The sequence below is a fragment of the Anguilla rostrata genome, chromosome 2 (genome assembly GCF_018555375.3).
Source record: "Anguilla rostrata isolate EN2019 chromosome 2, ASM1855537v3, whole genome shotgun sequence".
Classification (NCBI taxonomy): domain Eukaryota; kingdom Metazoa; phylum Chordata; class Actinopteri; order Anguilliformes; family Anguillidae; genus Anguilla; species Anguilla rostrata.
The window spans coordinates 17393149-17416671 of NC_057934.1; the positions used below are offsets into that span (position 1 = coordinate 17393149).

General features: G+C 44.6%; 1 protein-coding gene across 3 annotated transcripts; it reads right to left on the reverse strand.

Annotated features, from left to right (window-relative positions):
* Positions 1 to 340: 340 nt before the first annotated feature.
* Positions 341 to 22699, reverse strand: LOC135247443 (metal transporter CNNM1). 3 transcript variants are annotated; one of them, XR_010328217.1, is made up of 11 exons: positions 21166 to 22699; positions 13244 to 13387; positions 11054 to 11194; positions 10326 to 10495; positions 9507 to 9606; positions 7804 to 7949; positions 6210 to 6450; positions 4633 to 4737; positions 3750 to 3857; positions 1536 to 3226; positions 341 to 1201 (listed from the first exon to the last, which is right to left on the reverse strand). XR_010328217.1 is itself a non-coding variant. In XM_064320901.1 (10 exons), exons 1-10 carry the CDS (start codon positions 22610 to 22612, stop codon positions 3147 to 3149), a joined length of 2682 nt encoding a protein of 893 aa, XP_064176971.1. In that variant the 5' UTR covers positions 22613 to 22699; the 3' UTR covers positions 341 to 3146. The 3 variants fall into 3 exon arrangements, 2 of the variants coding, with proteins under 2 accessions (XP_064176971.1, XP_064176972.1); XM_064320901.1 differs by having other exon boundaries at positions 341 to 3226; XM_064320902.1 differs by having other exon boundaries at positions 341 to 3226; positions 22135 to 22697.
* Between the last annotated feature and the right edge of the window lie 824 nt (positions 22700 to 23523).

Below are 23523 nucleotides of genomic sequence, written 5' to 3' on the forward strand. Positions count from 1 at the left end.
GACTAACAGTATGTACTGTTTAGTAATTAAGTTTAATTTAGTAATTCCAAACTGTGCAGGCATTCTTAAAGAACACAGCACCTTCTAAATTTTACATAGCAAAATGCCTTCCTATGACGAACATTTTCTTATTTAAAGAAAAAAATATATCTGGATATTTTTTGAGAGAACCCTGAATACATAACAGTTTCTGTATTTTAGAAGGGCATATCTGTCAGGACAACATTGGAACTCAGGTCACGTCTTCACATGCTAAGGGATGGGAGTTGTTTTAACCTATTTCCCTCCTTTCCCTCTTGCCTGTGTACCCCACAGTCCCCCCTCCCCCTCCAACCCCCACTTCCCCAAAGTTGAGTGGCCTGATTTGCCCTAGTCACAAAGAGTTCCTACATCATGCTTATCTGTACTCAAAGCATGCAGAAAACGGAGGCCCAGTTCAATTGGCTTGGCATTCCCGTACCTCGACAGCAAAACAGCACCCCCTCCTTCAGCACGATCTCTTAATGCCCGAAGAGGGTAACAAACACCCCAACCCCAAAATCGAAAACAAAAAACAGCTTTAGAACTTAGGGCTGAAAACTTGAGAACCATGGCTAAATAAAACAATGAACAAGAGACACAAAATAGCAATTATCAGCAAACCTTGATGTTTTACAGAACGTCTGATTATATCTGTAGTAGGTCATCATGTAGAACAAAATTATTATTGTTCAAATCTTTGGTTCCATTTCCTGCTGTGGCTAATAGTGAACAACGTATAAGGTGCACCTTATGGCTTAAGGGACCTTTGTGAACGAGGGTGGATATGTTCAGGAGAATATATAAAACCACAACCCCCCAACCCGCAATGTCCAGTCTCACATACCAAAATGTGTCATCCTCCCTGATGGCTTCTTGGCAGAGGTCAGCTGATTTGTTTATGTCTCACAATGATGATGTAGGCTAATGCTGAGCACTGCCACCTTTTTCTCTGAGAGTCTAAAGAACTGCCTCATTGCTGAAGAGAGGTCAAAGTTCAAGGTTCTCCTGAATTAGCGAGTGGTAGGTGAGGGTGGACCAAGAAGACGGAGTAGGGTGGAAGTGTAGCTGCACTGTGATAAGGGTGTGGATGAGGGCATTGCCTGTCTAGATCACCCTACTGTGAGGTCATCATTCAGGGAAGATGGCCCTCCAATCAGAGTGAAACTGCTTTTCCTCTCACCTATGTGAGAAAAGTGGATCCAGTTATTTGGTTAATAAATCGGTAATCAATCCATATCAATCTCGGTCTGCATCATCATACGTCTTAAATTGCCAGAGAGCTCCTGAGATATTTTTACTTTTATTCAGTTTTGGCACATACATGTTATTTGTGCCTCATTACATTTTGACTGCTGTTAAGTCTGAGAACAGAACTGGCTGTAAGAAATTTTGAATTCCATTCAAGCTTATGGCTTTTTGTTCAGATATAGGCTATGACATACATTATATTACTGTCAAGGAAAAATATATATCTGCTGTAATGTTAATGAAAAATTGAGACAACATGATTTTACCTGCCGTAAGTGATGAATTTGAGATGAACAGAAAAGTGTGGAACAAGGTCTTTCCTTGGCCTCTGGTTTGATAGGCTCAGAGGTTCTGTGTGCTCTCCAGGTCGTCCTGTCTCTTCCAAAGACCACCTGGGGAGGACCTTGAAACCATTTTGAATTAAGTGTATCGCCATTAACATCTGGTCACATGAAGTCAGTTGCCTCTGGTTGACTGTTGACTGTCGTATGTTTGAGTGGCTATGGTTTAATACCACCAGGTATGGTGTCAGCATTGGTGACTGCAAACAAGCATTGCTCCCAGCATGGGGAAATCTCCTTCTCATCTACTGGAGAGCAGCAGTGTGATTCTCAAACTTCCCAGAATCCTCACGTGGCGTGCAAAAGTTAAACCCTTGATCATGTGACTGGATTTGTTGTTATTAATTAGCACAGGTAATGAAAATAAAGCCCAAGCTGGCATTATTTTATCATCAGAAAAGACCAGACTCGTACGACAGCACTGCTCCAGCAGCAATATTGCTGACCCCTTATATATGTAAAATAGCTGCCTGTTAACAGCCCCCCCCCTCCCACCAGTCCCACAGTTCTGTCCCACTTCCTTCAGCACTCGCAGCTGCAGAGATCTGCTGCTAATCTACATTCAAGCCGCTTCGCCCCGAGCCCAGCTCAGCGCGCATGACTCCCGAAATTTCCATTTTTGGGACTTTTGTTCTCCTGTCCCTCAGGGCTGGTCTCTTAGTCAGAATCGCCAATGAAGTTCCCAGTGGACACAGTTCTCACCCTGTGTCCGGTCACCACAGCTATGACAACCATTTATGTTCTCCAGCACTAGCTACATGTTAACACTGTTGCACTTACATATGTTACATGACAAAAAAACAAAAAACAAAAAAAAAACCGTTTCCTTGAATTACAGGATTGATTCAATATTTTCTCGGGCGATTAGATGTATTCAGGCATGCACCTGCACATCCACCTAAGTCCTCCCACCCTAAACCTTCTAAATTCATCACTAACATTTCCAAACTAACTAAAAATACCTATGTGGTAAATGCAGCAAATGAAAATTGTTTCTGTCTGTGACTGTCAGTTGTGTGGCACAGACAAACCCATATATATACAGACAGATGACAAATCAAAGGCAAAACCAACATAAAGTGTTAGGTGTTGAACCAATAATGAATTTAAGTCACTTAAGTCTTAAGTCGTAAGTCACTTACATCTTTTCCTCTTTCCATCTTGATCCATAATTTAGATCAACTGGGCCTGCTCAGCATTTTTATACATGCCACAGAGCATGATAGGATGTTAATTGCTTGTATCATGCAGTACACCTGTATGGAAAAATCTGCATTTGTTGTTTCTCTACTTATTTATTCAGGTTTTCCCTTTAATTTGTCACCTGTCTCTGTGTGTGTATCTATATATATATATGTAGTATTTATATGTATGTGAATATATATAATTTATTTCTTTCATACTTTTTATGCCAGCAGTCAACCAGCAACTGGAGCCTCTAAGAAAGTCTTGTTGATATTATTCTATGTAAAAAAAATCTATTCTTCCACACCCCCCCCCCTCCCTCCCCCCCCTTTCCACCCACAGGACGTCCTGCTAGGTCTTCACCAGGGGCTGTTCTGAGTTGTCATCTGGAGTCCTTTCCCCATCCCGTGATCTTTTCCTCTTCTTATGGCCTGCAATGTTGGTCAACATGTTCCAGTCAACATTTTAGTCAACATGTTAAAGAGTAATCAACATGGGCCTGACGTGTACAAGCACAAACAATTAGCACAAATGCTATCCTGCACAACTATTACTACGACAACTTACTGTTGCTACTTACTTCAACAGCACATAATACTACATTTCCCAGCAGCCTTTGAAGCTAGCGCTTGCTTGCCAATTGAGTTGCTTTTGACGAGCCATTAAAACAAGTCCATGTTTGATGCATGGTAATCACTCAAGAGATTCAGAAATGGTTTCCTACAGTGAAATGATGAAGGAATGAAGTGTCTTTTTGCTTAACAAACTAAGATGAAAGATTGCACTGCATAGAGTTTCCAGTTCTTGTAGGAGGCATTTCTACCAGAGAGGAGGGAGAAGTTGTCAGGAAGGATACTCTACCTCGGAGGACCGTAATGGCCGAGCAGACAGTGAAGACGCAGGTGTAGATATGCATTTGGGTATAAAGAGCAGGCCCGGGCAGTGGGAACTCACTCAGTTTGAGGAGCAGCTTCTTTCCTAGCGTCTCCTCCGATCCACTCAAGGACAGAGTGCTGATGAAGGGGGAGGGAGCTTCCGTCTCCATGGGAACAGCAATGGTGTCTGTGCGGGGGAGTGAAAGAGAGGGCAGGGGAGAGAGAGGGAGAAGGAGAGGGAGACAAGTCTTAACATTGTACTAAATAATTTGCCGTCACACACGCACGGTGGTGCGAGGGTGTCAATGGTGACAGAACTGGATCAAAACAGGAAGTGCATTTCGCTGCTTTTTCCCAGTCACTATTTGAGCAGCAGCATGCTTCAGACAGCTGCCCTCACACAGCAGGGCTGACGGCAGCACCTGACACAGCATCACATCCAGGAAATACGCCTTCCCTGGGGGCGTTTGCCATTAACACTGCAGGCTAAAAGTGAAGCGCCACCGTGCGCTTAGTTTGGCTTAAATTTGGCACTTCTTTCAAATTCAACTGAGCACATGTGCTGTCCAACTGCTGCCAGTCCACAAAACCATCTGTCAAGCAGGATTTGCGTTCCTTATGTTTGTATTTCAAGCTTGTAAACACATCCTTTGGCACTGTGTGATCTGCATGTGGCAGGGGCAGAAATCATGTTTTTCAGGGCCATAACCATCAGAGGTGCAAAATCCAGGTTCAGAAAGTAAAAGTCCACCCCAGGATTTTGCTCCAATCACCTAGATTAGCAAATTAGGACAATTCTTCAGCCAGGAGATAGAACTAATTAGTGAAATCAGCTGTCCGTGGGTGGAAGAAACACATGACAGGACTTTTACTTTCTGACCCCAGGATTGTCCACCTTTGGTAACTATATCCAGAAAGCCAGCCTACTGGGTGTGCTTCTGACTGTACGAAGTGGCGCTCACCATTTTCTCCTTCACCTTCGGGCCGATCTTCTCGGATGTACGGGATCTCATCCATTCGCAGAAACACCGAGTCACTGGGGCTTTTCTGCCCGTCTGACTTGCTGCCTGTAGGGGGAGACAGAGAGGCAGGCTCACCTCACACTCAGTGAAGGAAGCTACTGATGGCAGCGCTGTGATAATACAGATAATTCACCCAGGTAATGCGTAAACCAGAGTTCCAAGCAAGTGTTATTAATGAAAACGGCAAACGTTTTTAGTCTGAGCTTGAGAGAGCATAAATCAGTATCGCAACACAATCAGCCAAAAGCTGCAGAAAACTTGTTTAGTTGGCGTTATGGGATTCTACTGCTGTGGTGGCTTAGGTGTTGTCTGGGATCATAAAACTATTCCGTATTTGTAGTCTGGGATCATACACTTGAGCTTCTATTGATATGCACATGTGTAAAAAGAGGAATCTCATGTCTTGTGTATTGTGTGCAGTGTAGCTATATCTCGGTTGGTCTGCGGGAGTGTTCAGTACAACCTAAGCTCTCATTCATCCTTAGGCCATGGTTTATCTCAATGACTGAGAGAATTCCTCATCGATTCATTACCCCTGAGAGGAGATAAGCAGGGTGGGAGATTACAGGGGGCCAGGGCAGGGCCAGGAGTCAGACCCCTTAATGCAGACCATTTTCACATGCCCCCCCCCCCCCCCCACCACACTCCCTCCACTAGCTGGCTAGCCCATATCTGATGAGACTTTTTTTATAACTAAGAGGATTTCAGCATTGCCATCTGTGCAACACCACCACCCCCTCCTCCAATTCCCTACACTGTGCCCACGTGCCAGTCCCCCTTCAGGCTGGGTGAAGCGAAGCTCCGCCCCCTCCCGATATAGGCCAAAGACCACACGTGCTGCCGTGGTGACTTTGCAGAGGAGCGCTGTGGCAGGTTGGCGGTTTAAGTGGGGGGGGAGGGAGGCAGGGAGAATGACCACTATTAAATTCCCAGCTCCTCCCACCCCTCGTAGTCGCAGCTCAGCTAGGCGATGTCACGCACAGCTGCGCAAATGATGCAGAGGGCAGGATTGGCTGGCTGGCTCCAGTACAAACTGATTACATCACTGGAGTAGTCAGAGATATTATCTCCTGAATGAAGGCTTTGATGCCCGACCATGCGCAAACATAAGTCTGTGCCATGCACCTCACATAAGGCTGACCCATGGCCTGACTCTGCACATTCAAGTAAAACTGCTTTGTGAGGTAAAAAAAAAATGGGGTTACAGTGAGAATTTGTAATTGAGAGAGACTTTTATTTTGAAGGTCTTTGTTTAATGGTCGTCAATAATGTGTGAAAAAATGGCAGAAAAAAATGGGATAAAACTAAAACCAATAAAACAAGCCACAAACAAAACAGGAAAAAAACAACATGCCACCATGGAAACCATAAGCAAGTCAAGCCCAGGATTCCATAAACGTAATTTCTTACCTACTCTTGTGAACACTTCAAAGCCCATCAGGTAAAGTTAATCTTAAATGTTAAAGGTCTGAGAAGGAAAGGCGTACAGGGACAGACGGCTCGGCGGACGGACTCACGGACGATGCGGTTCTTCTCGTTGAGGACCGTGGTGCTGTGCGGAACGCTGGACTGCTGGGGGCGGGAGCGGGCGGAGCTGGGGCGGGGCTCCCTCTGCGGGAGGGGGGTGTGGCCCTCGGCCGCGGGCGCCTCCGGGTCCGGGGTGCTGTCCTCGTTAATCTGGGCGTCCGCGTCGGGTGTCTGCGGGGAGCTGTCCATCCTGGTGGCCGTCAGGGCATTCTGGTAGTGACTCCGGGTGATCTGTCCCAGGGTGAAGAAGGGTGCATTTCCTTACGCATGCAATCTCTTCTTTAACATCGATTCTTATATTGTCCTCCATTTTGATTTCTAGGCTGGGCTCATCTCCACAAACCCACTCCATCCATTTTAGAGATGGCCCCACAATGCCTTCTGCTGTGGATATTAATCCAGCATTGCTGAATTCAGAATTTTCTTCTTTGACACTAGAGTGTGTGTGGTCAGCATATACTGTTTTACATTACATTTCATATATATACATTTTTATCGTCCTTCCAAGCTCTTAGCAACATTTGAACAAGTACTAATGGATTATTCAAACACTTATTCTTTATTAACCATCAGTTATCATCAGTTATTCAGACCATTATGGATGCATTCATTATTAATGATTATTTATAGCGCTTAATCTGTACCCATACCTAAGTATGTACATACATACATACATACATACTGAAAGTAATAATATTAATATTAATATTAATAAACTAAATTAAAGCAGGTGATCACATGCTGAAGTTACCAAATTTCAGTGAAAGTTAAACAAACTGTTCAGGTGTATAATTTTTTTCACGTTAAAAAAATAGATTCAAATAGATTTTGACACCCATGCGATGCACACTCCACCCAGTGTTTTTTCCCCTCATCTTGTAAGCTTAATTTGGGGGGTAACAGACAGTGTGTGCTGAAGGGGTGGGGTTTAGCAGAGAATCCCATTCCTGATATTACCTCTGCAGCACAGGCACTCTGAATTTGCACAGCTTGTCTTCATTCTTCCCTTAAAGGGACAGTTCACTTTCTGGGCTCTTTCAATATCATTTCAGTTTAAGTGTATGTTTTCCTCTGGAAAAAACAATGTTGCAGCACAAGCTGCTTTTTCTAGTTACTTGAAGCGGGATTTTCTCACTTTAAATGTCTGAATCCCTCTACACCACCATTATAAAGATTTTTCAGTACACTCAAAAACCTAGGCTAATGGAAAAACCTACAAAAATGGTTACTACAGCTGCTTTACATCATTTGACTTCTTCTCTTTTATGTTTTTTTTATTTATTGGTGTTCTTCCATCCTGCTAGTCATCGTGTTTATGTGATGTTGTCTGCTCTCTGCATCGCTCTGTTGTTTGTTTTGTATTTGTTGTTGCACTGCAACACAATTGTTTGATGAGCTTTGTGCTGTTCTGTTGTTTTGTTTGACAGCTTCCTGATTTCTGTTTGCCAGGCAAATATTTTGTCAATAGCTACCAGAAGAAAGCTCGCTACACATTTTGGATGCACGGTCCGTTGTTTACGAACACACTGACTGGGGTCACCGATGTTATGATGTTATGAGTTTGGGTTGGTTGAGGCAGGGTACCTTGATGATCTGCAGGTCGGTAAGCTGGCGAACGGAGTAATCAGGCAGGTAGGCACTGTTAGTGGCGTTCAGCTGGCTCATGCTCCCCCCGTAGAGCATGGAGTCGGAGCGGTTGAGTCCACTGCTGCGGGAGGGGGATCTGTTGACTGAACCAAAGAGAGTCATCCTGACTGTCTTCATCTCAGATGAGCTCACGTTCCACTGAGCCAAAATCGAAATTACAAAGAAGTATGCATATGCAGATTAATATAGTATATATTTGTGTAATGTTCATGTGTCTGTGTAGGAGTGTGTGTATGTGTGTGCTGAATTCACACACAAATGGAAATTGAAATCACAAAACTCACTATTTCTTATACACAATACTGCTTGAGAACATTTTTGTGGTCTGCACAAATGTTTCTGTATATCAGTGCTTGTCTACAGCATATCCTCTTGGGAGAGAAAAAGGTTAAGTATTTGAATGTATTACGATTTTTTATCGTAAAACAAGTGTATGAAAAAAAAAACAAGTTGCAGTGTAAATATTTATATCAAAAATATGATTTATTTTATTTTTTATTGAATGTCCCTTGTAGTGTAGGTTTCAGCATAGTATAATATATGGTTCTTGAGATTAAAATCAGAGACTCGTCTACTACAGGGGACAAAAATTAATTTTTGTGACTGAGGAGGATATAGGTATGTAGGTCTTAAGAATGAATTGGTGTGTTGTGCAAAAGCCTGCTTCCTAATCATGGCACTGTTCTCACCCCTTTAAATAAATCACAATTACGGGCACAGATCTGCTTGTAAGTGCTGGTTAATCAGACAGGGTTATGGGTGAAGGGAGATGGCACAGTGACTCCTCCCCCTGGGAGAGGGGAGGGGCGGGGGACTGCAGTGGAGAGAGTTACTGTCAGCGGCCACAGGCATTGCTATTCCATTTGTGTCTGAGACCGCAGGAGACAGGGGGGCCCCTGATTGGTTCACACTCAAAAGGCCACGGTCGATGGCCAATCGGTTTGGCAGAGAGACTATGTACAAATGCAATACAAGGGGGAATGACTCGAGTCAGCAGATTGAGAGAGCAAGAGACAGAGCAGGGAGGGAGAGAAGGAGAGAGGAAGAGAGAAAGAATGAAAGAGAGAACGTGCCAGGGCTTGGAATCACCTGGCTCTATTCCAGCTACGTCTATTTTTCCTCCTGAAGATCAAAACATCCTCCGTGCTCGCGAAGAAGGTGTGATTTTATACTGAAGGGGAGACCTTGTGCTCATTGTGTGTTCCGGCTTTATGTAATTGTGTGCGCACGCCTCGACACCAGGTCTCCCCCTGTGGCTTCAATTTAATTAGATCATCTCGTTTTATAATTAACACAGCTGCTGCTTCAGCTGTGTCCCATGAAACATGGGGGGAAAAAAACCGGCCCACACGAAGCCTGCGTCTCCAAAACCCCTCCTCGCATTAGCTCGGGTCACCTCAATCGCCGGAGGTCTGCGCAGAGGCGGAAAGCCCAGGGGTCAAAAAGTAGTCCTGCCGTGTGTTTCTTCCACCCCGCAAATTCAGCCAGCTGATTTAACTAATTGGTTCTACTTCCTGTCTGGAGAGTAGGTCTAATGAGCAAATCCAGGTGACTGGAACAAAATACCGGGGAGGACGTTTACTTTCTGGACCGAGCTTCGCCACCTCGGAGGTGTGTGCGAGTCGCGACGGGCAGGTTACCTGAGGAGAGGGAGGGCATGATGGCGGGGACGCCGTAGTAAGCGAACGCCCCGTTCTCGAACCGCAGGGCCTCCTTCCCGAACTCCACCTCCACGCGCCCCTGCAAACACAGCACACGGTCAGCGCGCTCCTGCGTAGGCCAGCTGTGGTTTTCTTCATCTTAGATATTTTACTTTCATTTCACGAAGTAGGTCGACTGAGAACTCAGATTACATTGCAGTGACAACCTTCGGAATGGAGATGGGGATACAAGGATTGTGGAACCAATTAAAAATAGGGCGATGTTCAGGAGGCCAGATGCGGACAGACAGTTTTTGAGGGAATTTGTCCAGGACTCCTAGGTTAAAACCTACAAGTGGGTTTTATATGGGATTTTTAATGACTGCAGTGAATCAGAACCTTCATTTAACATCTCATCTGAGAGATGGCACCTTATACAGAGTAGTAAATACCCTTAACACCATGGGTTTCAGGCTCAATGTGCAAAATCAATACCTCAGCTCTAAAGGGCATCTGCAGTCTGCCTTAGCCAGCTACAAGTGACATTTACACCTCCGTTGCAATTATAGCCAGCGTACAGCAGAATAGCTGGCTGTTCAGTGAAAAGAGTGAGCATGCTGGACTCTGTTCATTGCAGTGGCGGGAGCCAGGCCTACAGACACATCTGGGCATTGCCAAAATCGGCTGAGAATTAAAGGGGAGTAAATGGGGAGAAAACCGTGATCTCCGCAACAGGCAGAGCATTGGTTTTGGGTAGCTTTAGGAGGCTAGGGGATTAATGTGGGAGTAGAATGCACGGGAGTGACGAGGGCCGTTTACCTGAAGCACCAGGACAAAGTAATCCACCGGCTTGTTGCGTACGAACAGGAAATGCTGCGCCGCCCGCTTGTTCTTCTCGTCGAACTTGAGGTCCTGCACCACGCTGGGGTGCTTCAGCAGCCTCAGCAGGATCTTCTCAGACAGGTGGGCGGGCTTGAAAGGCTCCACCTCTGGCAGGATACCAATCACAAAGCCAGAGGGGGTTGGCGAATCAGTGGGCAGTGTTTTTAGCTGAAAACCTCAACACGTACATAAATTCCAGACAGCTTTCTCGTAGAGCCACCCGCTGCTCTAATTCACACAAATACTAACACTGTGTGTAATGGACAATCTCGTCCCTCTGTGGGAGGTGGTGCTGATCAGCTGACACCCTCAAAGAATGGTGGGAAAATGCGGAGAATCAGCAGTAATAAAGCTACAGTAAGACTTTTTCCTTTTGCCTTCTCTCCTTCATTTCACAAGTCACTCACACTTGCATTACGTCAAACAAGAACACATTTCCAATTGACAGTGATGGACAGGGAAACGAGGAATAACAAGATCACCAGATTGAGACTTTACCCAGGAGATTCAATGATTATGTTGAGCGGGGATCTTGATTGGGTGACATTCTTTTATTACCATTTCCTCACATTAACAATCGACAGCGGAACCCCTCCCACCACCTACCATCTGCACAGCCCCCTGCCTCCCACCCCACAGCGAGCGACCCCCCCCCCAGTCCTCACCTGTGGACAGGAAGCGGTGAGTGGCGAGGAGCAGCTGAGGTGAGATCTTCACCTTCATCTCGTTCTCCGACAGCTTAAAGATGGAGAAGTCCTGCTGCTTCCTCTCGTGGTGCGACACCCTCCTCTTGGTGCGGTTGTCCGCTGTGGAGTTTGAGAAGAGAGAGGGATTGAGAAAAAGAGTGAGGGATTTAGGAGAGAGGGGTTGAGAAGAGCGGTTGATAAAAGAATGAGGGATTTGGTGAGCGTTATGCTTTCCCTCCTTCCTGCCAACCTGTCAACCTGCTCCCTTCTGTGCAATTCACTCTTACCGTTATAAGTGATCATAATGAAAATATATGGATTTTATAGAGCACTTTCACAAAGTGCATTCACAAAGTGATTTCACAGTTAAGGCGCTAGGCACCTCACCTCAAGCACCACCAATATGGACCACAAACTCACTGTACACCCTCCCCAACTCTCCACATTGAAGTTTTCCGCTGACACCTTTCATAACTGCAAAGTAGACAATGCTATATCCAAAATAAATAAAAAGAGTTGACTATTGCATTAAAGACCCCAGCGCCTAACTGGCCTAAATGGTGGGTGGGTGCCACCTTTAGAAACTGACTAACTGTGCATTTTCCTTGCTCCCCAACTTACCTTTGCATCAAAGTAAATTCTGAAGTCAAATTTTTGTCAATATATTTTTGTTTGATTAATAATGTGCATCATGCATGGGCTGAATGAATGCTCAGCACGTAGCTTGAGTGGACCATGAGAGCAAAATTAATGAATTAATTATACTCCTCTTTTTTTGAAGTAGTTACATAATATATAATAATTGGATAATTGTGTGATGTTTGCATTCTTGCAGAACGTTTGTGGTTCTGCTGGAACAAGTGCCAGTTTGCTGGAGTGGTCATTTAGGGATGTATTTACTCAACTACACAGTACAAATATAATAAAAAACACATATAAACATGGGATTATATAAAACGGCATAGGCATATACATGGGTATAAAAATAGTTTACAGCTAACCAAAGTGCATTTATGCACAGTATGAGAAAACATTGATTAAAAAAAATGTATATTTTAAGTCGCGCTCAACAATAATTTCTGCCAAACTAGTTTAATTGTATGTAAATGTAACATGAAAAATGCAAGTATGTTTTAAGTATACAACATATTTATATTTGTTTTATTTCATACAACATTTCATATACATTATGAAGCAGATTTCAATATGGTAATTTGTCATTGCATGTGGCAATATTCATGATCAATTTTTATTTTCTGAAAGGAAACAATGCAAACAACTGAGCAAAAAGGGTCACTAAATATCACCCAGCACCCAGAAACAAGATCCCATTTCACCTCTGTATATTGCTTCAGTTTAGCCCTGCTAGTTGTTGATTTAATTTTGGGTCATATTGCACCCTCTATAAACATGGCCCTTGCACTCTGGTGAGTAATAATTCTTTCGCACGCCCAGTGTGTGCAGTCCCCTGCAGAGGACAAGCGAGAGAATTATCTGGGCGCTAAGACGACACCCTGCAGTGAGGATTCGCGCCCGGCGATTCAGGTGCTAATTGTTTTTTACCTGATTAGCGCATCGGTCCGGCTAATTATCTACGGTTTTCGGTTTACTGGCACTTCCAAGCTCAGGAAGCAGGTGGTCTGATCAATTTCTTTGAGCAGAGAGATGAGCTTGGGGGTCAAACCAATCCATCCGTTGTCCTTTTTCTTAATTAATGGATTGATTCTCTTGAGTTAAACTGCCTTTTTTTGTGTGGTTATGCTGATGGGAAGTAATTAATATTTTGGGTGCCCAGCACCACAGAAAAGAAAGAAACATCACCGGAGGGTCAGGCCAAGCCACATTCATTTTCTGTCTCTCTCTCATAGGAGCTATGCATCTCAAGCTTGGCTAGCAGCTGTGCATGTCCGCACATTCAATGGGTAACTTATGAACCTCCAATGGGGTTTCCAACCCTGGTCCTGGTCCGCCACATATTCTGCTGGTTTTATTTTCACCATAAAATCAGCTACCGAGTTTGACACAACAAATCATACGGGGGTTGATTTTATCCAATCAACTGCTTTAAGTGAATAAAACCAGCAGACCCTGTGGCTCTCCAGGATCAGGGTTTAGGACCCCTGGTATATAGTAACAGGCCAGACCACGGCGCAGACCACGGGCACGTACTGTACAGGTCGGTCTCGTCCAGGATCTCGGACTTGATGATCTCCTCGATGACGTCCTCCAGAGTGACGATGCCCATGACCTCGTAGAAGGGGTCGCCCTCGCCCTCGTTGTTCACCCTCTGAACGATGGCCAGGTGAGATTTACCTGCGCAAGAGTCAAGACCGGCGGGCTGTCACCTGCTACCGAGCCAGGCTGTGGGCATGCTCAGTAGCAGACACGTGCAATCACATTAAGTGACATCACGAGATCTCCTTGCTCAGTTAAACATCTCTTTAGTCTCAGATGAGTGACAGAGAAATATTAATTACAGTTCATGCTAAATTTACAAGGCTGTGTTTTCAGATAATAGAGAATAAAATAGCATCTCTTATGGAGAACTTAATTATTTTATAGCAGCTCTTAAACGAGATGTGTATTAAAAAGTAGAAATTAAAGAAAGCGTTAGGAAAAAAACATATATAAATATATGGAACAAAGGGAATACAGCAAGTACAGTATAAACTGATGTACAAAACATCCAAAGAAGAGTAGCAGTAATGTATTATTAAAAGGCAAGTTTTCCAATGAAGACTTAAACCTATATATGGCTACTCTCATTCACACAAACACACATGTACATCTACACTGTCCAGACATGGAATTAAAATCAGGAGCATGTCTGTTCTGTGCACTGCCTTTCACCATCTGGCCAGGGGAGGAGGGCAGCGAGAGGCCAGCTGGTGGCTGGTGGGTGGAGGGTGGGGTGGGCAGGAGGAAGATTGCATGCTGTGACATTTTACGCCACCCCCAACCCCAGGGTGTCGTGAGGGGTGACACATGGGCAGAAATCCTGGCTGGACTCGATTCAATTCACATGAATGGCTCTGCTGAGTGCTGATTGGGTGGCTTACAAGAGTCCCTGGTGGGTCGCTTGGGTTTTATTTTAGTCTATTTGACAATTGATTCTCTGTTGGGGGGGGGGGGGGTGTCTGGGGGACACACGCATGCACAGTGACACCCAGACCTCCCCCCTCCCCCAAGAATCAAGGGTCAAACAGACTGAAATTAAACCCATGCAATCCACAGGGGACTCTCAATGAGTCGCCAGGCCAGTAAATGCAAGGGGACGTATTTTGGGAAATGGTCGTTTTTTGGGCCCCTGGTTTTTAAATATCCACATACAAATCTTCATCACAGTGAGAGATGGGAGACTTCCTGAGAACGTTCTCAGGGCCAAGCATGGCATAAGTAGTATTTTGGGGGATTATGCAATATTTGGGGAGGAGTCTATTTATCATTGAACCCTACAATGAGCATCATTCTTGTATATTTTATTTATTTGACAGGGACAGTGGACAGCCACTTGGCCGTCCCAGAATTAGCTATCATGCTATATTTCATCACTGAACCCTGAAATGAGCTGAGTGACCATCCTTTCTGGTACCTGATACCTTCTGCCCACCCATACCCCCGCTCCCAAATTCCCCATAATGTCCCAGTGTTGGGCATGAAGTTTGTCAAAATAAACAACATGTGCCACCAACAGCAATTACTAGTTCAAAACAAATTTGTCTCCCCTCACCAAATTTTTCAACACCAAACACAAAAACAGAGACGTCACAGGAATCAGAGATACAGGAATCAACAAATCCACTGCTCATGTCTAAAATGGCACCCGGGCACACTTGCGGCAGCAGCATAATTCAAGCTGAGGAGACTCTGCAGCTGGCCTCTCATTTCAAAGTGCACAATGACTCTATTTAACCTGGCAGTCAGTCATCAGTGTTGCCCATCACTTGCTGAGCAAGAAACTTGTTATAAAACTGGCTGTGGCAAAATTGATGCCAAAATTGATGCTGTCATGAGAACATCTCTGACCAATCACAGGCATAGATTTGAGAGGGGACTGAGGACTGGGTGTTTCTGCTGTCTGAACCAGCTTAAAGTATCAGAGGGCTTTCGTGCAAGGTTGATTTTCTGGTTCGGTAGTGAGCTGCAATGAGGGTTTATGAGCACGGAGTGCAGAGAAGGGCATCCTTCGCGTGCAGACTGAGCGCGACTCGACTGGGGACAAAGGGGGGGTGGGGGGGTGGGAGTGGCTGGGGGGGGGCAGGGGGTGTGCAGTCCCAGGGGCCGCCCGGGGAGACTGCAGACAACAGCTGCTGATGCGCTGGGCACAGCATTACATCATCAAGCCATTACATAACCCTCCCCACTCCTCCTCCTACCCACTCTCCCCACTCGCATCCTGCTCCAAGTGCAGGTGCCCATGCAGACGTCCCTGAGATCCCACCTCCATGCCCTTCCATTCAGGAGTCCTCTTCTTTTGGCTTGGCAGAGTGGAGCCATCCCCACAGAACAGCTTTGTTAGGAGGGCCATTCATAATAAACAAACCCGCCTGTTAGCCGCACGCAAAATGGGGTTGACTACTTTTTAAAAAACAGGACGATTAACATGCACGGTTTTTCTGTACAACATTAGCACTCTCACTGTTTCTCTGCATCATTTCACAATTATCACCTCCTGGTGCTTTCTCCCAGGGGTTGTTATTCAAGAAACACAATATAGCAAACCCAGGGAAAGTGTTCCGTTGGACGGAAAAAGTGTTTTACCAGTCAGCCCTGATGAGAGCCGCCATCTTGGTTTGCCCATAGGACATCCAAAGAAAGCAGCTTGAAAATAATTTGAACCTCCCATTAGACACAAGTGATGCATGACAATAACAACCAGAAGTACTGGTCATTGCTAACAGAATGAACGGCAGCGACCCTTGATCCTGTCAGGTGGTTTGCTCATTGTGCTGGCAGTATCCTCTAGATTTATCCTCCAGACGCTTTGCACTCTCAACAACAGCCTCCCCTACTATAAATCAGTAGGAATACAGCGTGTACCACATACAAAATCGTGTATAGGCTAAAGCTATACAAGCTACAGCTACAGCAAATTTTCCACCTTTCACAGCACAAGTATTTATATGATCGTAAATTACCCTCCTGTTCTAGGCTACCCTCATTGCAGGGCAATACAGCTTAATGTTCTTTAGCACCACAACAGGCAAACATCCGGTCTATATGGTAAGCAGAATGGAGTTATCATTGTTTTCTTGAAAATGCCATTAAAATATCAGGCAGTATTGAGCATGGAAAAGTACCTCAGCGATAAACTCCACTGCAATATCCCCCCGCAAAGACCCCTGACACGGAAAACAAACTCAAGAAATCACAACCTCCAACATCCAGTTTTGTTGTATTATTCATTGACCTTCTTCATAATAAACTTTCGCATCCATTTTTTATTAGATTTCAGTATATGGTGAGATATGGATCTGTGTTAGCACGATGCATTTCAAAACACGTTAAAGCGCAGGATGCATAAAACACTCATTCTTGGCTCTTCCTCTGCTGATACAGTGTTGATATCCAATAAGTTCACAATAAACACAATTTTTTTCTTTGCAATAACAAACCTATAAATACTCTAGCCAGTATGTTTTGATAAATAATAAAATATTTTCCATGCATTTTGGATGTTACATTATGATATCAAAAATACAGTTTTATTTGTACAGATGGAGTGCAGTGACTTTCTCCGGCTAACCTTCAGAACCCAGCACTCCAACCATCGTACAGGCTGCTCTACAGCAGGGGAATGGGGCTATAAATCACTCAAACCGCCATGAACATATAGCCGTGATGCACGGCTGCCATTTTGCGCTCGCCACATAACGGCTGCGGTGCAGAGGTAATCGTTTTTAGGGGATGGTGAAATGGCTAGACAAAAGAAACCAGGTGGCGAATCTGGCCCAGGCTCTGCGCGAACGGCCCTACCTTTTACAGCACGTGCCACGGGAACTTTAATGACCTCCGGCACACTGGTCTCCATCAATGCATTAGGGAGATTGGTTTGCTACTTGGTCCAGGGGAAAGACTGGCCTGCGCTAGCTCTGCCACCCCACTTCCAGAGACAACTGGGGAGCCACCCGACGGCCTCCCGTCCCTTCAAAGCACGAGCTCACTTCAGCTTTAGCCAGGGTATGGCTAACGGGGCGGTATCACATGACTGCTTACTGTATGTCGCCTTTTTCACAGGCCGGTTCCTTCTCGTTCCCTTTCGACGGCGACCCAAAATTCATACACTGGATCGTAGTGAAAAAGCGACCGCGGGCCGCTTCAAGCACAGCCGGCAGAAGACCTGACATTTCACAGAGAAACACGACCCCCCGTGAACACACACCTGGCGCGGTCCATTTTTAGAAAGTGACATTGAAGGCACAGGAAGCGAGGGAAAGTTGGTGGTAAATATTTTATGGCTTCCCTTCTGGGTGCTTTATGAGCAGAAGGGACCACAGGGATTTGTGCTGGGGGGGGGGGGAGGGGCTTCCAGCAGGGGAGGTGGCGATCTCAGCACAAAAGCCCCCCCCAACCCTCTCTCTCTCTCTGCCCCCCCCCCCTCTCTCTCTCTCTCTCTCGAGACAGATTTTCCTTTTGATCACACAAGTTATAAGTATGCCCTTACCATATCGCCCGCCTCACTGCTGTCTGTGGGCCAGTCACAGTCACAGGCCAGTCCTCCAGTCTTATTCTTAATAACTGCACACAATGAAAAATCTATTTTTCTGCTTGGTTAAAACTACCATTACGCACTCTGCTAAATGACATATCTGAGGCTCTTGTTCTCTCTCAATCAACAGTGGATTATATAGTACAGAACAGTACTGGACTTTAGACGTCTTGACTGGAGGAGGTTGCAAAACATTACTGTTAACCTGACAATTTTCCTGAATCAGGCTTTGATTGTACTGTTTGACCAAACAGTTACACTTATCAAAATAAAAATTGCTTGAGGGGCTCAGCCATTAAAGGCTCTCACTCACAGTATGAGTTGAGATGCAATAACTTTGCAGGCTCAAGCACGGGCTATGTCTCCAGAGGCAGGATGCAGTTGGCTTTGTCCTATAAGGGTAAGGGTGGATTTTCATCAACCTAGGTTTGTTAGGTCACTACTGCATTAGCTCCCGCCAACCACAAACCAGATGCCCACAGGTTACAAGTTTTCCTTGGTCAGTTTTATGACTCTACTCAAACTGGTGCTGGCTTCCTTGCAATGCTATGCTGCGTAGCCCATGTGTAAAGTTACGCAGGGTGACTTGCTATTCCAAGTAGGATATTTCATAAAAAGGCAACTCCTTTTTTCAATAAATTGAATCTAATGTGATGGCAATACTGTAAATTAAATGTAATCTCATGTACAATAGGCATCTCCTAAATTGTATTTATGGCACAAAAGGTACTAATGTGATGACATTGCTGTAAATTAAATGTAATCTCATGTACAATTGGCATCGCCTAAATTGTATTTATAGCACAAAAGGTATATATAACTTAATACAGATCTTACTCAAAATAATGTTCCAAATTTTTCGTTATAGCTAAAACAACAGAATGGGAAGCCTAGATTTTGCTCCCATTTTTTTCTAACAGAACAGATGTGCTCCAGAGAACATCTGATTAGTATATCTCGATTAAATGGACAGATTCCCTCCTTATGAAGAACAATCAAAAACCAGGACGATTAGAGGTTCAACTTTGCATTTGTAGCTTCGTCGAATTCCAATTTAGGAGCCTCCATTGCAAAAAGGGACTTCGTGACACATTGCTGCAGCGCATTCAGTTATCTAGCAAGTCATGCAAACCCCCATCCAACGCTGTCTGTAGCGATCACAGAATGTGCTGTCACTCTGAATTACGCATGGTTATATAATGTCTCCGGGCCGTGTGAATTTCACGTTTTCGTTTCCGAGGCCCTCCGTGCAAAATAATCTTCGAGGACAAAAGGGATCAGACCTGACTGTTTCGAAGGATTACGCATTGAGACACGGGAACATCCCGAATGTTGCACTAACATTCTAGTTTAATTTTCGCGATGTATACAGTATCTGTGGAAGCTGCAGAGCCACCATCTTTCTTTTTTGGACAGCGACAGACCGGCTCCAGTCTTTTAAAAAGCAAACTGAATGAACCATTTAGTTAGCCGTTGTCATGGCAATAGAGCAAATTATTCATAGCTTCTAAGTTGTGCGCCATCATCATTTTCTCCATAGATTTTCCCTTAAGCCCCAGGACCTGCGTTCATAAACTTTTCAAACTCATATTCTGACAACACATCATTGGCACATGCAATCGTGATAAACGTTCTGCTCATTAGCAAATGGGAAAAAACACGGTCAAGCTCAGGGTTGTAACGCTATCACAAAATTAGTTTCAAAAAGCAACACTTTAAAAAGGGAAACTAATTCGTACGTTGATATCTTAAACTTTTTGAATTCTGATCGATTAAAAAGTTAAGGGACAGCAGATGTCAGTCATGAACAGTAGGTCTTTGCTTTGAAGTCATACATAAACTACAATATTCACACTAATACATGGGTATCCTGAAACATCATTCCAAATGCCTCTCTTGCCCCCTACTCTCCCCAACACCTCATGCCATTACTCAGCATATATGTGAACTGATCATATACTGAATGTACTGGAAAGCCTTTTTATAGGGCTGGCTGAGTCCAGGCTATGATCACTTTAAAGCAAAAAAACACCTGGACTAACAGACAGCAGTGTCTGTACTCTGTTAGTGTCTAAGTTTGGCCCTAGGAAAGAGAGAAACCTATCCATAAATCTCCTAGAGTGTAATAGGATGGTAGGGTCTACTGGGGCCTGAGGTTTAATCTAAAATCCAAGTTGCAATAGAATTATCGATCACTCTTTAACAGAGAGTGTTTAATCCTCATGAATCTTGTTGTCCTACTAAACTCGATTGCTCAGTCCAAGTGCCCTCTGCTGAACTGGAGTGCTGCATGCAGGTCTGATAACAGGAAAAGCTAACACACAAAGAAAGCACACTTTGCGGCATCACATCAGTTGCTCTGTATAAAAGGTCAACTGCCAATACACCGGCTTTGTCAAGTTATATGGTGTACCTTTGCTTGAACGTAACCTGAAAGTAGCATATTCACTGAGAAATTTTTTTTTAATCATTTGATGAATAATCCTTTCAAGCATCAACAAAAACAACTTAAGAAATGAGTTAAAGTATCTGAATTGTTCTGAGCTACTTATTGAGAAATATATTAGTTTCAGTGCGTGTTCTCACATAATTTTATTCACCGCTACAGTGGAACGCATCTTTTCCTCAGAGCTAGCTTAATTTTCCCCACTACACAGGCTACATAATTCCAGCTGCAAGTACCAGTACAAGTACCAGTCGCACAATTCATCCATCAGGAAGAAGTTATTATCGTGTATCACACTGTTGATCACACTTGGATTAGCAAGACTGAAACCTACTTAATTTAAGGTCACCATGCTGTATTTAGCCTGGCTGAAGGGTGATTGGGTCAAATGTTCAAATGCACTCATTAACCGCAGGCTACCAGACAAATTATTCTCAGCTAGGTGGCTTAGGCATGGGATAAAGGGGAACTATTAATGAAATGCCTTTATTCAATCAGGCGTGGAGCTCACCACAACTCTCTGCTGCTCAGAATGCTGGACCTATAGGTCACCCTCAGATCTAAGGATAGCACACTGACACAAATTTGACAGAAACATCAACTCATTTGTTGCCAGACTTCTTTCTACACTAATAACAGCGATTTTGTTCCGTTAAAATGACTGATGACTGGTCTAGTACAGAATCCTATTTGTAAAGATAATGCTGAGTGTATTCAGATAGCCTGTAAACTGCACAAACAACACCATGGCAAAGAAAACTATAACTACACAAGCACTGATGCAAATAAATCGTACTGTGCTATCTGCAGAACAGGTTTGCTTAAATGGCATGTCGAATTGATTATAAATTAATTACTTGTCGTCTTAAATTATTTTATAACATAATTGGTCATTGGTACCACGGAACCTTCTAATATTCCGAATTAACATCTTACCTTTTTTGAATTCTTCAAGCATGGCATCTAATTTGGTGTCGTTGAAAACGCAGTGCATGGGGTGTTTGTAGAACTGTGTGATGGTTTTTAGATGGGTGCAATCGTCGGGGTCGACAAAGGCCAAATCTTTGACGAACAGGATATCCACGATGTTGGACCTCTCGTTCTCGAACACGGGGATTCGGGTGTACCCGCTCTGCATAATTTCGGACATGGTGTTAAAATCCAATACAGCGTCGGAGGCCAGCATGAAGCAGTCGTTCAGAGGGGTTAGCACGTCTTCCACGGTCTTGGTCCTAAGTTCTAAAGCTCCCTGTATGATGTTGAGCTCCTCTTTCACCAGGTCGTGGTATGGGTCGGTTACTCGCAGCATCTCCAGTAATTTCTCCCGGGTGTAAAAGTTACTGATTTCTTGGTGAAGAATTGTGTCTAGCAGCTTGCTGATGGGGTATGAGATGGGGAACGATAATACCATCAAAAGCCTAGTCACCCAGATGGTTTTGGAGGCGATTGCTAGCCCGTGCCTGGACGCCACAGAGTGCGGTAGGATTTCCCCTATGAAGAATATGCAGAAAGTGCAGATTGCAGTGGAAAGCCAAGTCATGCCAAGAATCTGACACATCCAGACCGCTAAGCAAGCATTGATGAGCGCATTACCCAGCAGCAAGGTGCAAAGTACATAGTTTCCGTGTTTACGGACGGATTCGATCCTGCGCGCGTACTTCTGCTCCTTGTCAGTGCCGCTGTTCTGTAGCACCTGGAGCTCCACTGGATCGAGCGAGAGCAAACTCAGGTTGAGCCCACTGAACAACGCCGAAAGCCCCAGCAGCACCACCGAAATAAGCACTTGCAGCCAAAGGTCAGGTTCCGGGGATCGCTCTACCACAGCAAGCCAGAAATCTCTAGTTCTAAAGTGCTCCCACTTTGCCCCATCAAAGGCACACATAGAATAATATTTGATTTTCTCACCTCTGCGAAGGTCCTTGGCGAGAAGTTCCACTAAGACCGAGTTTTGGCTGGAGGCGGATTTGAAGGAGCCCAGTAGTTCAATATCGGAAGTCCTGGCGTTCTTGTCCATGCACAAGTTTCGTTTCGGGTGGACCTGCCCCTCTCTTCCCGGACTGGGCTCCTCAATGAAAGCGATCCACGGTGCTGTGGCCGCGTTGGTTCTGCCGCTCACAGTTCTGTTGATCCTGGGCTGAGATGCTGCATAGTACACACGCAGCATAAACCGCGTCCCTTCGGTGGCCTTCAGCACCCCGTCCTCCACGGACAGCTCTCCTCCCGTCTCCTCTGGGCGGACACCGAGCAGTCCGAGAGCAGTGGCGGGGAAATAAGTGACAAGAATCAGCAGAAGGGACAGGAAACGGGGCGGCGGGATGCGGACCGGAGAACAAGTAGCCGCAGCATCCGCAGCCATGATGCTCGGTGTGCTGCACGAGCACATTGGCGACCAGAATCACGTGGCAATCTCACGCTCTCATCTGCTGAAATCAGGGTAATAGCTGGAGTCCCCTTGTAATACAGCAGAGCGAACTGACCTGACCGTGTACGCTGTTGGATGCATTTTAGCAAATAAACCCTGCAGTGACGTAATGCAATTCTGCAAGAAGATAGACATGCCATTGCCACAAAAATAGGACAGAAGAAATATCCAATAAGCGAAGGACTGCGCGCCCAGAATTGGTCAGGGCAAGGGAGAATTTGACAAGACACGAACGAATAGCATTTCCCAAAATATTTTTCATATCATTTCTATGAGAGTAATATTTGTTGATGTGTTAGTCCTCCACTTTTTGTTATTTAATATTTCTAAATATTCAATATTTGCCCTCGAAATTGTCCAGAATTGCATTAGGTGCGGGGCACTGGTCGGATGTAAGAGCATCAAGGAATATAAACATCCTGTTTCATCGAATATATTAGGAACAATCTGCCATACAGATAGATCTACCTTTTATACATTCGCGTTTTAGTGACACCTATAGCTTACGCTAGGCGTTTAACAGCTATTTTAACTCCACATTTTGAGAGGCACCTTGAAAAACGTGTAGCTTACTCGTATATTATGGTGCAAGAATGGAATCCACAGGGAATAAGCTTCGATTTTTGCAAAGATGCTAAATGGCAGAAAACATGATGGGGTACTAAAATAAACTAAAGTCACCCGACAAACTAAAATGGGATGATTAATTAATATAAGCAATCTATGCCATGTAATGTCGTGCAAAAAGCTATGCAATGACATATTGTGATTGTTTTTTTTTTCTCTAGAAACATTCTATGCGTTACGTTTTTAGAGTGCAGTTCAATCTCATTTCAACTTAAAATGATTGTGCAGCCTAGACCACATAACTT